Source organism: Stegostoma tigrinum, chromosome 36 (genome assembly GCF_030684315.1).
Source record: "Stegostoma tigrinum isolate sSteTig4 chromosome 36, sSteTig4.hap1, whole genome shotgun sequence".
Classification (NCBI taxonomy): Eukaryota; Metazoa; Chordata; class Chondrichthyes; order Orectolobiformes; family Stegostomatidae; genus Stegostoma; species Stegostoma tigrinum.
This window is the reverse complement of record NC_081389.1, coordinates 598,768-614,516: the sequence shown is the minus strand read 5'-3', so window position 1 is coordinate 614,516 and position 15,749 is coordinate 598,768. Positions and strand designations below refer to the sequence as shown.

Here is a 15,749-nt window from a genome sequence, read left to right as displayed (position 1 = left end):
GAGTAAGGAGCCAAGTTAAAAGTAGGACCTCAGAGGTAGTGATCTTAGGATTGCTACCAGTACCAAGTGCGAGTCAGAGTAGAAATGACAGAATAGGCAGGTTAAATGAGTGGCTTGAGAGATGGTGCAGGAGGGAGGGCCTCAGATTTTTGGAACATTGAGACCAGTTCTGGGGGAGGTGGGACTATTACAGATTGGACGGTTCACAGGACTGGAACCAATGTCCAAGGGACTGCTTTTGGTAACACTGTTGGGAAGGATTTAAACTAATGCAGCAGGGGGATGGAAACCAAATGAGGAGGCTAGTGGACAGTATGGAGGTAGTAACTAAAGTCTCAAAGGAAATAGATAATCAAGTAAGTGTGACGAAGGGGAAGAGTAGGTAGAGAGCAGATGATGAACGCAAAGGGACAGGTGGTCTGATGTGCATTTGTTTTAATGCGAGAAGTGTAGTAGGTAAGGCAGAAGAACTTAGGGCTTGATTTAGTACCTGGGGGTATGATGTTATTGCTATTACTGAGACTTGGTTGAGCGAAGGGGAAGATTGGCAATATCCCAGGATAAAGATGCTTCAGGTAGGATAGAGAGGGAGGTAAAAAGGGGTGGAAGAGTTGCATTACTGTCAAAGAGGATATCACAGCTGTGTTGAAGGAGGGCACTATAGAGCAGTGAGGCAATATGGGCAGAGGTCAGAAATAGGAAGGGTGCAGTAACAACGTTGGGGCTGCACTATAGGTTTCCCAACAGCGAGCGTGAGCTAGAAGTAAAAATATGTAGACAGATTATGGAAAGATGTAGGAGGCAACAGGACGGTGGTGATGGGAAATCTTAATTTTCCCAACATTGACTGGGATTCACTCAGCGTTAGGTGGTTAGATGGAGCAGAATTTGTAATGAGCATCCAGGAGGGTTTTCTGTAGCAGTATGTAAATAGTACAACTCGGGAAGGGGCCATACCGGACTTGGTGTTGGGGAATGAGCCCGGCCAGGCGGTTGAAGTTTCAGTTGAGGATTACTTTGGGAACAGTGATCACAATTCTGTAAGTTTTAGAATGCTTATGGAAAAAGACGAGAGTGGTCCTAAAGGAAGGGTGCCAAATTGGGGGCAAGGCCAACAATAGCAAAATTCAGCAGGAGCTGGGGAATGTGGATTGGGAGCAGTTGTTTGAGGGTAAATCTACATTTGATATGTGAGGGGCTTTTAAAAAGAGGTTGATTAGAGTGCAGAACAGGCACGTCCCTGTGAAAATGAGGGATAGAAAGGGAAAGATTGGGTTGTTGAGGTTGGGATAGATGTTTGATTACTCCAGGTCAAGTTGGCATGGCCGGGGGGGGGGGGGGGGGGGGGGGGGGGGGTGTGGAGAAAGAGGAGAGGAGAGAAGTGTTGGATATTCTACAAGGCATTTGGGTGGACAAGTCCCCAGGTCCGGATGGGATCTATCCCAGGTTACTGAGGGAAGCGACAGGGGAAACAGCTAGAACCTTAACAGATATCTTTGCAGCATCCTCAAGCAAGGGTGAGGTCCCGGAGGACTGGAGAATTGCTAATGTTGTCCCCTTGTTTAAGGTGGTTAGCAAGGATAATCCAGGTAATTATAGACCGGGGAGCCTGACGTCAGTGATAGGGAAGCTGCTGGAGAAGATACTGAGGGATAGGATCTATTTACATTTGTAAGAAAATGGGCTTATTAGTGAAAGGCAGCACGATTTTGTCCAGGGAAGGTCGTGTCCTACCAACTTGATAGAATTCTTTGAGGTAGAGACAAAGTTAATACACAAGGGAAGGGCTGTGCATACCATATACATGGACTTCTATAAGGCGTTTGGTAAGGTTCCCACGGTAGGCTGATCAAGAAAGTGAAGTTGCATGGAGTCCAGGGTGAACTAGCTAGATGGATAGAGAACTGGCTGGGCAACAGGAGACAAAGTTGTAGTGGAAGGGAGTTTCTCAAAATGGAGAACTGTGACCAATGGTGTTCCACAGGGACCTGTGTTGTTTATGATACACATAAATGATCTGGAGGAAGGTATCGACGGTCTGATTAGCAAGTTTGCAGATGATACGAAGATTGGTGGAGTAGCAGATAGTGAAGGAGACTGCTGGAGAATGCAGCAGAATACAGATAGATTGGAGAATTGGGTGGAGAAATGGCAGATGGAGTTCAATGCAGGATAATGCGAGGTGTTGCATTTTGGAAGATCCAATTCAAGAGCGAATTATACGGTAAATGGAAAAGCCCTGGGGAAAATTGATACACAGAGAGATCTGGGTGTTCAGGTCCACTCTACCCTGAAGGGGGCAACGCAGGTCGATAGAGTGGTCAAGGCGGCATATGGCATGCTTTCATTCATGGGACGTGCTATTGTGTACAAGAGTTGGCAGGTCATGTTACAGTTGTATAGGACTTTGGTTTGACTACATTTGGGATGCTGCGTACAGTTCTGGTCGCCACATCACCAAAAGGATATGGATGCTGTGGAGAGGAGCAGAGGAGGTTCATCAGGATATTGCCTGGTATGGAGGGCGCTAGCTATGAAGAAAGGTTGAGTGGATTAGGATTATTTGCATTAGAAAGACAGAGGTTGAGGGGGGGAGACCTGATTGAGGTCTACAAAATCATGAGAGGTATAGACGGGGTGGATAGCAAGAAGCTTTTTCCCCCTGCCAGAGTGGGGGCCTCAATTACTAGGGGTCATGATTTCAAGGTGAGAGGGGAAAAATTTAACAGAGATATGCGTGGAATGTTCTTTACGCAGAGGGTGGTGGGTGCCTGGAAAGCATTGCCAGCAGAGTTGGTAGAGACGGGCACAATAGCATCATTAAGATGTGCTTCAATAGATACATTAATGGACAGGGAGTAGAAGGATACAGACTCTTGGAAAATAGGCGACAGGTTGAGGGGGGAGATCTGGAACAGCGCAGGCTTGGAGGGCCGAAGGGCCTATTCCTGTGTTGTAATTTTCTTTGTTCTGTCCTAACAGATTGGGACTTGCGTTTTGGTTTCATTATCAGAGGGGTTTGGCCATTCCTCATCCTAATATTATGATATTTGCCATGCTTATCCAATTTTTTTTTTTTAAAAAGGTTGCAAGGTTTCCAGGTTCCACTACTTTTCCATGCAGTGCAATTCAGATTCCCACCACCCGCTGAGTGAGAAGTTTATTCTCAAATTCCTTCCGAATCTACTGCTCCTTACCCTAAAACTATGCCCTCACAAGACTTAAGCCCTCAACCAAGGTGATCAGCTGCTCCTTGTTCACCCTGCCCATACCTATTCGGATCATGTAACACCTGAGTGAACTCAGTCTTAACCTTAGTTTTCTCTGCTCTGAAGAAAACAATCCAAGCCTACCTAGTTTCTTCTTATAGCTCAATTTCTCCATTCCAGGCAACTTCCTAGTAAATCTCCAGTGTAGCCCTCCAGTGCTATCACATCCTTTCTGTTCGTGAGGCAACCACAACTGCTCACAGTACTCCAACTATGGCCTGACCAATGCTCTGTCCAACTCCAACATGACTTTCTTGCTATAGAGAAACCAGGTTTATAAAGGGACCGTACAAGCAATTCATTCCTACTGAATAGGAAGCTCAAATTACTTGTAAATTAGCACCAAAGCCATTGACAAATCTAAGGGTTAGTTTTTTAAAATCAAACCCTACATTTATAGCACTTCCACCGCATGCATTCTCATCAGTCTATGGGAGCGATGGAACTAAATGCTCCTCCCCGAGGTGTGTCTGAATTGAGTGGAGAGCATTGGGTGGGGACCCCACTACCTTCCCATTTCTATCCCAATTAAATCCAATGGCAAGGCCCACCAATACCGGTTCTGACTGCAACTGATCCTCTTAAGTGATCAGTTACTCTGCATATAAAGGCTTATATCCAGTCTTTACTGGTATTAAGTCAGCATCAGGCAGGTGGATCACCATGTGAGGAGCACCCCAAAAAAAACCTCTCAGAGGTTACTGTGATCTCCAAAGTAAGGTAACTTGTCCAAAGGACCTGACAGCCTGATCAAACAATGTGTCATTGGGAATGGGGAATCGCACAGTCCTTACCCCACCTGTGCCAACCTGCCACACCCACACTGTTACTCCTCTCTCACCATCACTCGAGTGTGGTTAAAGATCCAACAATGACCCTAGACCTTTGCTGGGTGTTATCTCAGAATTAGACACTTTTTTCCACTTGTTCCGCTTCAACAGAGCTGTTGGCCATGGGTTGGAATGGAAGTCTTGGTGGGCAGGCATCAACCACCTGGGCAACTAGTTCCTGGGGAAGGCCTGTCATTGCAGTGATAACGTAGCACTCCCTCAGTCTACAACTGAAGCATCAGTGTGGATTAGACCATAGAACTAGAAGATACAGTAGCAGATTTAAGGCATTCAGCCTCTACATAGAACATAGAAAAGTACAGCACAGTACAGGCCCTTCGGCCCACGATATTGTGCAGTGGAATATTCCTAATCCAAAAATAAATTAACCTAACCTACATTCCCCTCAATTCACTGCTGTCCATGTGCATGTCCAGCACTCGCTTAAATGTCACTAATGACTCCGCTTCCACGACTACCTCTGGTAAACTATTCCATGCGCTCACAACTCTGAGTGAAAGACCTCCCTCTGACGTCTCCTCTATACCTTCCTCCTAACACCTTAAAACTCTGACCCCTCGTGGCAGTCAATCCTGCCCTGGGGAAAAGTCTCTGGCTATCGATTCTATCTATGCCTCTCATTACCTTGTGCACCTCGATCAGGTCACCTCTCTTCCTCCTTCTCTCCAGAGAGAAAAGTCCGAGCTCAATCTGCTCTGAAATTCAGTGAGATCATGGCTGATTTGATAATATTCAACTCCACTTTTATGGCTTTTCCCCATAATCCTCGATTTCCTTACTGATTAATGAAATCTGTTTATCTTACCCCTGAATATGCTCAAAGACAGACTAATGCAGGAAAGAATTCCTTACCTGTGTCTCAAATGGGAGACCACTTATTGAGATTATGCCATCTCGTTCTAGACTTTCCCATATAGGGAAATAACCTTTCCAGATCCAATCTGTGAAGTCCCCAGAAATCTTGAGCAAAAACAGAAATTGCTGCATAATCTCAGCAGCATCTGTGGAGACAAATCAGACTTAACCTTTCAGGTCCAGTGACCCTTCTTTAGAACTGATTTCTCTCTTCACAGATGCTGCCAGACTTATTGAGATCTTCCAGCATTTTGTTTTAATTTCAGATATCCACCATCCATAGTTCTTTTGCTTTTCTGCTCCTCAGTAATCTTACCACCCATTCTTCTCAATTCCAGTGAATACAAGCCCAATCTACTTAACCTCTCTTCACAAATATAGTGCCCTTCTACACCTGGAATCAGCCTCATGAAACTTTTATGGACTACTGTCAAGGCTGGTTAATCTTTTCTTTGATAAAGGGCCCAAAAGTATTCACAACATAGAACACTACAGCGCAGTACAAGCCCTTCGGCCCTCAATGTCGCGCCAATCTGTGAAACCAAACTGAAGCCCATCTAACCTACACTATTCCATTATTATCCACATGTTTATCCAATGACCATTTAAATGCCCTGAAAATTGGTGAGTCTACTACAGTTGCAGGCAGGACATTCCATGCCCTTACTATTCTCTGGGAAAAGAGCCTACCTCTGACATCCGCAAACTTGGCTATGGTACATTCAGTTTCCTCATCCAGGTCATTAATACATAAAGTAAGTAATTATGGTCCCACTAGCTGCCATCAAGATTCTTGAAATGCTCCCCTTACCTCAATTCTGTCTTCTTTTGGTTAGCCAAATCTTGCTTATACACTACCCCTAACACTTCAGGTGTTTATGTTATTCAGTAGCATCATTGCCACATGGTACCTTATAAAACGCCTTCTGAAAATTCATATTATATCCGCTGCTTCCCCTTTATCGCTCTTTTGTTTCCTCAAAGAATTCTAGCCAATTTGACAGGCATAATTTTCCCTTTTCAAAGCCAAGCTGACTCTGCTTGAATGTTATGCACATAAATGCTCAGTCACATCCTTAACAATGGATTCTAACATTTTCCTAAAAACAGATGTTAAACTAATTGGCTTACTGTTACTTATTTTTGTCTCTTTCCCTTCTTAAACAAAGATGTCAGATAGACAGTTTTCCAAACCTTTGGGACTTTGCCAAAGTCTCAGGGTTCTTGAAAGATAAGTCACTGTCGAATTTTAATGTTGCTAATATTTTTCACAAAATCAGTTTCTGATGTTTCAATGGGGCTCTGTTACTTGTGACACCTGCTGACATGTTTTAAAATGGCCTGCTCTGTCTCAGAATGGCAAGCAGAAGCATGTACCAAAAGCATTATGTTTTCAGTCGCGCAAGAAGGTGGCAATGCACTAAACACAATCCTAACTTGCTTGTAAAAATGTTTTAAACATCTGGTTAATTCATCCCCCCTCCTTCTCCACCTCAAGCTAACTTACCATCACATGAGATAGATCTTCTTCTGGTACAGGCTCTAGATCTGGAACAGTGAAGCATTCAGGGAATGGTCCTCCTTTCGCTAATGCCTCTGCAGCCTTAATAGTGGTAGAGAAACATTCTAACCAGGACCACTCTGAGGAGTTCCAGTTCACAGGGTCAGGGGGGCAACTAGTATGATGAGGAGGCACTGGTGGATTACACAGGAGACGATCTAGTTGAAGACCCACAGCCAAGGAGGCCAGACACTGCATGTAAGGGCTGTGAACTAGTTGGTCTCCACATAACACGTGAGGCTGAAAGGGAAAAACATGACATTAACTGGCATGGCAAAGACTTTCAAATTAATAAGTCCTCACTATTAGTTACTTAGTTATCTTGTTATCCAGAATTCTCATGCAACCAATCAATGGGAGTAGGTTTTCTCACTCTGAAAACTGATCATTTGGTCATCTCTCTCCTTTTGATCAAACCTTGTTGATGGTATTTATGACTGAACCTGGCTGCAGTCAGCAGACTCATGCAACTGGCACCTCCTGTTCTCCGTGCATGCCAGATACCAGGAATTTTATTGCACTAAAACTTCAACGACAAGTTTTGGCACATAAAAACAATAACTTCATTTTAGTTTCAATATAAATTATTTTTAGTACCTTCTCATATGCATATTGCTCTTGCAACATCACAGGCAGCCTTTCAAGAAAGGTCCTCATACATGGTGCCATATTTAAGCCAATAACTCCTTGTTTTTTCAATGAAGTTCTACATGTTGCCAGAACATGATTTGCAGCTATCCATTCAGTTGGGCAGCTCACCACCAATACATCCTAGTAATTCAGTCAAAAAAAAAGTAACTATTACTGTAAACATCTCACACAGAAGAGACTAAATCATTCTACTTAGTCACTTGTCAGAAGTCAGGCAGCTGTTCAGAACTTGCACATGCCACTGACAAGTCAATAATAGAACCTTGAATTCTTAAACATATTTCATAAAGATTCATAAGCCAATCAAGTAAAAGTCTTCTCTTCATACAATCAAGTTGCACTTATAACAATAAATCTCCTTCAAATCTTTATCTTAAACATTAAGGAAATTTTAATTGACCATCGATACTCTGATCACGCTCATAACATAATAAATCCTGGTTTGGCACTTTCACTTTTGACTCTAGATTATATGTTTGTGTCCCACTGAATATCTTGACCAATTAAGGGCTTTACTGTATAAAATAACAAACATTTGCAAGTTATATAACATGGCGTGAAGCTGGATGAACACAGCAGACCAAGTAGCAGCAGAGGAGCAGGAAAATTTCACGTTTCACGTTGGGACCCTTCTTCAGAAATCTACAACCTTTACAAGGGTCCCGACCCAAAACGTCAAACTTTCCTGCTCCTCTGATGCTGCTTGGCCTGCTGTGTTTACCCAGCTTCACACCGTGCTTTCTCAGATTCTCTAGCATCGGCAGCTCCTACTATCTCTGTAAACGTTTGGAAGTTATCCTTTTGTCTCAAGTTATGTCAAAGGGTCAAAAAACATATTTGAACTATTATTACCGTTTCATAGAATCACAGATTCCCTAATATGCAGAAACAGGCCATTTGGTTCAACAAATCCACACCAACCACTGAAGAGCATCCCACCCAGACCCATCCCCTTACTCCAACCCTGCATTTCCCATGGCTAATACACCTAACTAACACCCCTGGACACGAAGACCAATTTACCCAACTTGCACATTTCTGGACTGTGGGAGGAAACACTCGTAGACACATGGAGAATATGCAAACTTCACCTGAACAGTTGTCCAAGGGTGAAATCGAACCCAGGTCCCTGGTGCTGCAAGGAGCAGTGCTAACTACTGAGAGCCCTAAAAAACTTACAACAATTTGTTCCAGTTCAGGATGGATTGAATTGAGTGTGACAATATTTCCTTTGTAACATAGCCATCAAATAGCTATTTGCTAAATTATACATGCATAAATTATACATGCATGTTAGTATTAAAAACCCACAGTTTACTTCTCAAACTCAATTTGGTGTTTTCTTTCCAACAAACCAATTTTCAGATCTGGATCCGATTTTAAAGCCTTCACATAAATTTTTAGAATTTACGAGGTTATTGCTCTGAAACATTAGGGGTGCTTTCACATTGCTGGTGCATTTTATAGGCCACCTCTTAGCGTGGAGGAAAATAATGGAGCAAATTTGCACAGAAATCATAGCATGCAAAATGTTTAGTGACAATGGAACACCATCAAAATGTAGACAGCAATAACAATATACAGGCGGAGTGGGGTAAGTTTCTAAAAAGTGTGTGCAGGGGAATTTTCATAATCAGCTCAATGCTACACTAACAAGGAATTATTGGATCTGGTTCTGTGCAATGACGTCAGTAGGAAGTATTTAGGAAACAGTGAGTTTGTTTTGTAAGATTTGGGTGATGTGTTAAAAATACAGGGAGAAATCTAGAAAACATACTTAATTTGAGCAGGTCGAAGTCAATGGATTGAAATCAGACCAAGCCAGGATAAGACAGTCATTAAGTACAGAAGAGTCCCTTCAGCCCATCCAGTCTGGATTGCCCAACTGCATGAAATCTATACTAGTGCCACTTTCCAGCACTAGACCCATAGCCTTGACATTCAAGTGCTCATCCAAGTACTTTATAAAAGTTGTGATACTACTCAACTATCCTCCCAGATAGTGCATTCCAAACTTCCAGCACCATCCAGAAAGATAGGTGAAGTCAAAGATTTGCAGGCAATGCGGAGGACAACTGAATTTTCACTTCTATATATATTAAAAAAGATATAAAAGATAGATGGTTAACATGAAAAATGATTGACAAAGTCTTCTATAGGCCTATAAATAAACAATGGTAGGAAGAGGAGGGCTGGAACTGATTTGACAGCAATAAAGGAATATACACCTAGAGTTAAAGGGCATGGCTGATGTATAAATACTGCGCATTATTAGGATCCACTGGGGTAGTGTCCCATAAATTGAGCCCTTTAGTTTGGGTACCATAAGTAATGTTACAAGTTTCAGTAAAAACCAAACATCAAGTGCCCTAATTTACCCAACTTTCATACAAAGGCTAATAGAAGGCATGGACCAGCTTCAGTACTGAATAAGGATTATTATTTATTACAGGTAATTAGATTATAGCTATATGTGAATAAATGTAAATCTCTGGCATATAATGCTACTAACTAAAAGTCTAATCTCCTTATTAAAGATTTATTCAATTCATCTGCTTTACCTGTCAGGCCTCTTGATCGAAGCAAATGCATTTTAATTTATCAGTGTTACCTCATTCTCTGCCAAGCTCATCTGCCTTAACAATTTGATTTGGTCCTGTTATCTAATGAACGAGCCTCAGACTTTTTTCATGACTGCTTTGGTTCCCATGCCTTCCCCACAACCCAAGGCGATGTGACACAATTGGCAGTGGTTCTTCATCTCAAAGATCAACTGCCCTCTGATGTCAGTTTTAAATACTGCTGAGATGGAAAATTCATCAATTCAGTCACTTCAGTAAATAAGCTAAACTGACTACCATAGATGAATAGAGAATTGGCAACAGCGTGGCAACAGACAAGGGGTTCCTTTTCAGGTTGGTCCTCTGTTGCTAGTGGGGTTCCATGGGCACCAGTGCTGGGACAACCATCTTTTACAATATATATTAAGGACTTGAAAGAAGTGAATGCACTGCAGCCTAATTTACAGATAACACAAAAATAGGTAGAAAAAGTTTTCACTAGAACATCGGAGGCTGAGGGGCAACCTGCTAGATGTACATAAAATTCTAAGAGGCATGGATAGGGTGGATAGTCGGAGCCTTTATCCCAAGGTAGAAATGTCAAATCAGAGGTGGCACAGCTTTAAGGCGAGAGGGGTAAGTTTAGAGGAGGTCTGCAAGGAAAAGGCAAGTTTTTTTTTTAAAACAGACGTTGGTAATAGCACTCAAGACGCATTTGTATAAACACATGGACAGGTAGATAATGGAGGGATACGGTAAATGTGCAGGCAGATGGAAACAACTTCCCAGCATCCACCTTTCTTGGGTTTTAAGACTTATATCACCCCCTCTTCTGTAATGTGAAGATTTTTTAAGACATCACTGTTTATTTCCCCAAGGTCCTAGTCATCTGTATCTTTCTTAATGGTAATTAAGAAAGAAATATTCACTTAGGAGCTCTTACGGCCTCGTTGATCTTGAAGAGGCCCTATTCACTCCCGAGTTAATCTTTTGCTCTTCATGTACTTGGAGCATCACTTTGAGTTCTCCTTTAGCTTATCTGCCAGAAGCCATCTCGCGCAGGGTTCCCTACTCCTGCCAGCCTTGCCCTTCACTCTAACAGGAACATGCTGGCCCTGAAACCTCATTAACTCACTTTTGAAAGCCTCCCACTTACCAGACATCCCTGTGCCTGCAAACAGCCCCCTGCAATCAACTTTTGAAAGTTCCTGTCTAAGACCATCAAATTGGCCTTTTACCAGTTTCAAACTTCAACTTGTGGACCAGATCTATTCTTTTCCATAGCTATTATGAAACTAAGGGAATAACGATCACTGGTCCGGAAGCATCTTCTCTAGGACATACTGTGTAAAACATTCTTCATGAACACACTTAACAAATTTCCCTTCATCCAAGGCCTTAACACAATGGCAATCCCAGTCGATGTTAGGAAAGTTAAAATCCCTATTATTACAACTCTACTATTCTTGCAGCTATCTGCAATCTCCTTACTTATTTGCTCCCCAATCTCCTGCTGATTATTAGGTATCCGATAGTACAATGCTATCAAAATAATTACCCCTTTTTATTTCTCAGTTCAACCCATGTAGACTCAGTCAACAGGCTCTCAACTCTTTCAGTACTGACATGATATTCTCCCTAAACAAAAACACATCTCCCCCTTCCTCTCTTCCCTGACTATGTTTCCGATAGCATCTGTACCTCAAAACATTGAGCTGATAGTCTTATCAGCCTGTTTCTGTAATATCTATAAATTCCAGTTCCATGTACCCATCATGCTCTGAGATCATTTGCCTTACCTGTCAGGTCTCTTGCGTTGAAATAAATGCAATTTAACCCAGGCTTCTCTTCCTTCCTGCTGTGATCTTGCCTGCCCTGTCAAGTATTAAGATTACTAGCAGTGCCTTTATTATTTAACTTGTTCTCATTAACTTCCGTACTGTACTGTCCTCAAACTTCTCTTCTGAATCCCCTCTGCTTTGGATCCCACCCGACCCCTGCCAGACTAGTTTACGACCTCCCAACTGGCTCTAGCAAATCTCCCCGTGATAATATGGATGCCTCCAGCTCAGGTGCAACCTGTTCCTCTTGTCCAGGTCACCTCTACCCAAGATGAAATCCCAATGATCCAAGAATCTGAATCCCTGCCCCTACTCTCCAGCCACACATTCATCTGCCAAATCCTCCTATTTCTACTCGCTCAAACATGTAGCATTGGAAGTAGTCCAGAAATGACTGCCCTTCAGCTCTTGCCTAACCTCCTGCCTAACTCCTTATAATCACTCTTCAGGACCTCATCCCTTTGATACTAATATGTACAATGACCTCTGATGGTTCACCCTTCCTCTTCTGAATTTCCCACAACTGATCAGAGATGTCCTTGGCCTTGGCGCAGGGAGGCAACACACCATCCTGGAATCTGAAATGTGGTCACACAAACAGCTGTCTCTGCCCCGAACCTGCAAGTCTCCTACCATTATCACCTGCTTGGGCTTTGCCAGTGCCTGTGCTACAGTAGAGCCGGTTGTGTTGCCATAGGTAATAAAATGTGAGGCTGGATGAACACAGCAGGCCAAGCAGCATCTCAGGAGCACAAAAGCTGACGCTTCGGGCCTGGACCCTTCATCATCAGAGAAGGGTCCAGGCCCGAAGCGTCAGCTTTTGTGCTCCTGAGATGCTGCTTGGCCTGCTGTGTTCATCCAGCCTCACATTTTATTATCTTGTGTTGCCATAGGCTTGGCTGCTGCTGTTGTACTCCTGAGGAGTTAAAATCTCTCCCCGCCATATCCAAAAAGGTATACTTGCTGGAGAGTGGAATAGCAACAGGAAACTCCTGCACTACCTGCCTGCCTCCAGTAGCAGTCACCCACCTAAACAGCTGAGCCAGCGGTGTGACTACCTCCCTGTAGCTTGTGTCTATCACACCCTCTGTCCCCTGTTTGCACCTCAGTGTGTCCAATGCCACTACAACCAAACATTAGATTTGTGAGGAGCTGCAGCTGGTCACACTTCCTACAGACACAGACCTCATGGACACTAGACTGCTCCTCGATCTCCCATGTCTGGCAGGAGCACACCACTGCCCTGTCAACTCTACCTGTTTACACCAAGACAAAAACAGAATCCTACCGTACCCTTACTTCATTGCTGATCGCTCTCCTCACTAAAGCCCAACATTCACAAATGCCCACACACAAACCTCAACCACGAAGCAGCCATTCTCAAAATGGCTGCTCCAAAAATGGCCACTCAGCTATAGCTTGCCTTCCTTTTCCTTGTTCCTGAGCAGTTGCTGGTGACTGAGCCAACTCCTCCCAGAATCATCCTCAGTTGCTTCTTGGCATGCGATGACACCAACTCCCCTTGTCCACAGAGTCTGAGCTGGCTCCTCTCTGAATCTTTTTCAGTTGCTTCCCAGCAGCGCCCTCTGTTTTGTTTTTCATTCTTAAAGGCAAGTTGCGAAAGGGCTACAAACAGTATGCTGAGACAGTGATAGGTTAACTAAGTGGACAAATAGTTGGCAGAATATAGTGTGGGAAATATAAAGTTGCTCAGTTTGGAAGGGAGAACAAAAGAACAGAGTATTAATTCATCGGAAAAAAACTGCAGAAAGTTGTAACACCAAATGGACTTGCACATCAAACACAGAGCCAACACACAGGTGCAACTGATAATCAGAAAGGCCAATGGAATATTGCCCCGTATTGGAAGGGAGCGGAAGTGTAGAGATGTCTTGTACAAGGGTTTGGTCAGACACATCTCAGCTGCTGCGAGCAGTTCGGTACCCTTATTTAAGGAACGATATTATCTCATTAAAGATAATTCAGAGATGATTCACTAGGATGATCCCAGCATGAGGAATTATCTTCCGAATAAAGATTAAACAGTTTGAGACTCTGCCTGTTGGAATTTAGAAAAATGAGATGTGATCTCATTGACGCATAGAGAATTCTTAAGTGATTAGTAAATGCTGAAAGGATGTTCACCTTCATGGGACAGTCTAGCAGGAGAGTGCATAGTCATAGAATTAGAACACAGAACATAGAACAGTACAGCACAGAACAGGCCCTTCAGCCCACAATGTTGTGCCGACCATTGATCCTCATGTATGCACCCTCAAATTTCTGTGACCATATACATGTCCAGCAGTCTCTTAAATGACCCCAATGACCTTGCTTCCACAACTGCTGCTGGCAACGCATTCCATGCTCTCACAACTCTCTGCGTAAAGAACCTGCCTCTGACATCCCCTCTATACTTTCCACCAACCAGCTTAAAACTATGACCCCTCGTGCTAGCCATTTCTGCCCTGGGAAATAGTCTCTGGCTATCAACTCTATCTATGCCTCTCATTATCTTGTATACCTCAATTAGGTCCCCTCTCCTCCTCCTTTTCTCCAATGAAAAGAGACCGAGCTCAGTCAACCTCTCTTCATAAGATAAGCCCTCCAGTCCAGGCAGTATCCTGGTAAACCTCCTCTGAACCCTCTCCAAAGCATCCGCATCTTTCCTATAATAGGGCGCCCAGAACTGGACGCAGTATTCCAAGTGCGGTCTAACCAAAGTTTTATAGAGCTGCAACAAGATCTCACGACTCTTAAACTCAATCCCCCTGTTAATGAAAGCCAAAACACCATATGCTTTCTTAACAACCCTGTCCACTTGGGTGGCCATTTTAAGGGATCTATGTATCTGCACACCAAGATCCCTCTGTTCCTCCACGCTGCCAAGAATCCTATCCTTAATCCTGTACTCAGCTTTCAAATTCGACCTTCCAAAATGCATCACCTCGCATTTATCCAGGTTGAACTCCATCTGCCACCTCTCAGCCCATCTCTGCATCCTGTCAATGTCCCGCTGCAGCCTACAACAGCCCTCTACACTGTCAACGACACCTCCGACCTTTGTGTCGTCTGCAAACTTGCTGACCCATCCTTCAATTCCCTTGTCCAAGTCATTAATAAAAATTACAAACAGTAGAGGCCCAAGGACAGAGCCCTGTGGAACTCCACTCACCACTGACTTCCAGGCAGAATATTTTCCTTCTACTACCACTCGCTGTCTTCTGTTGGCCAGCCAATTCTGTATCCAAGCAGCTAAGTTCCCCTGTATCCCATTCCTCCTGACCTTCTGAATGAGCCTACCATGGGGAACCTTATCAAATGCCTTACTGAAGTCCATATACACCACATCCACAGCTCGACCCTCATCAACCTGAGGGATACTAATTTATGACCAAGATAAGGAGAAATTCTTTGAGGGTTGGTACCTTTTGGAACTCATTGTCACACCTGTGGGAGCACAGTCCTTGTGTACATTTAAGGCTAAAATAGACAGATTCTTGATCAGGAGGGGGATCATGGGTTATAGGAAAAAGTAGGAAAGAGGAGGTGAGGAGTGTCAGATTTGCCATGATCTTAACTGTAGGCAGAGCTGAACGGTCTACTCCTGTTTCTGTTTCTTCAGGTTTTACATACAAGACCGACAGCGTGCAGATGACTGCAGTGTCACTGTCCAGAGCCAGATTTACAACTTACACTTGAGCTCTTTCCATTCAAGAGATTTGTCTCGTCTTTCAATCCTGTCAGAACAAAGCTTGTATCAATCCAGGCTTGGTCAATTCACATGCCACATCCAATATTGTAGAGTCTCTTCTTCAAATCATACAAAGAACATTTCCCATAGCTTGGTAGTCACCTCTCTCAGAAGACAAAGGGATCCAATACTGAATCAGGTCAGTTTTCTACAACGTTCAACAGTAGATGTTTGACAACAAAACCCTACAAGTTCAAGATGGTGGCGCAGTAGTAGGGAAGTCATCTGCTCTCATTTGCTTTCTTTATCATTTTTACCCTTTTTGTTTCTTTTCTTGGTTTTGCTCTTCTTCTTTAAAGCCTGAATGGTAGAGGGTGAAGGAGATGGCCTTTTGCAGCAGCGAAGCTAGGATGAGCCAGACATGTTCCATCCCGGTCCAGGGTCTTCTGGCAAGAACAGGTGCTGG

The 15,749-nt window shown here is 43.5% G+C and overlaps 1 protein-coding gene across 1 annotated transcript in view; it reads right to left on the bottom strand.

Annotated features, from left to right (window-relative positions):
• Positions 1-15,749, bottom strand: part of herc1 (HECT and RLD domain containing E3 ubiquitin protein ligase family member 1) — a 339,275-nt gene that overhangs the window by 54,588 nt on the left and 268,938 nt on the right. Inside the window, exons 60-61 of the mRNA XM_059640184.1 lie at positions 7,134-7,307; positions 6,483-6,776 (exon numbers count right to left, since the gene is read on the bottom strand). Coding sequence (XP_059496167.1) covers positions 6,483-6,776; positions 7,134-7,307 — 468 coding nt within the window. The remainder of the gene's footprint in view (positions 1-6,482; positions 6,777-7,133; positions 7,308-15,749) is intronic.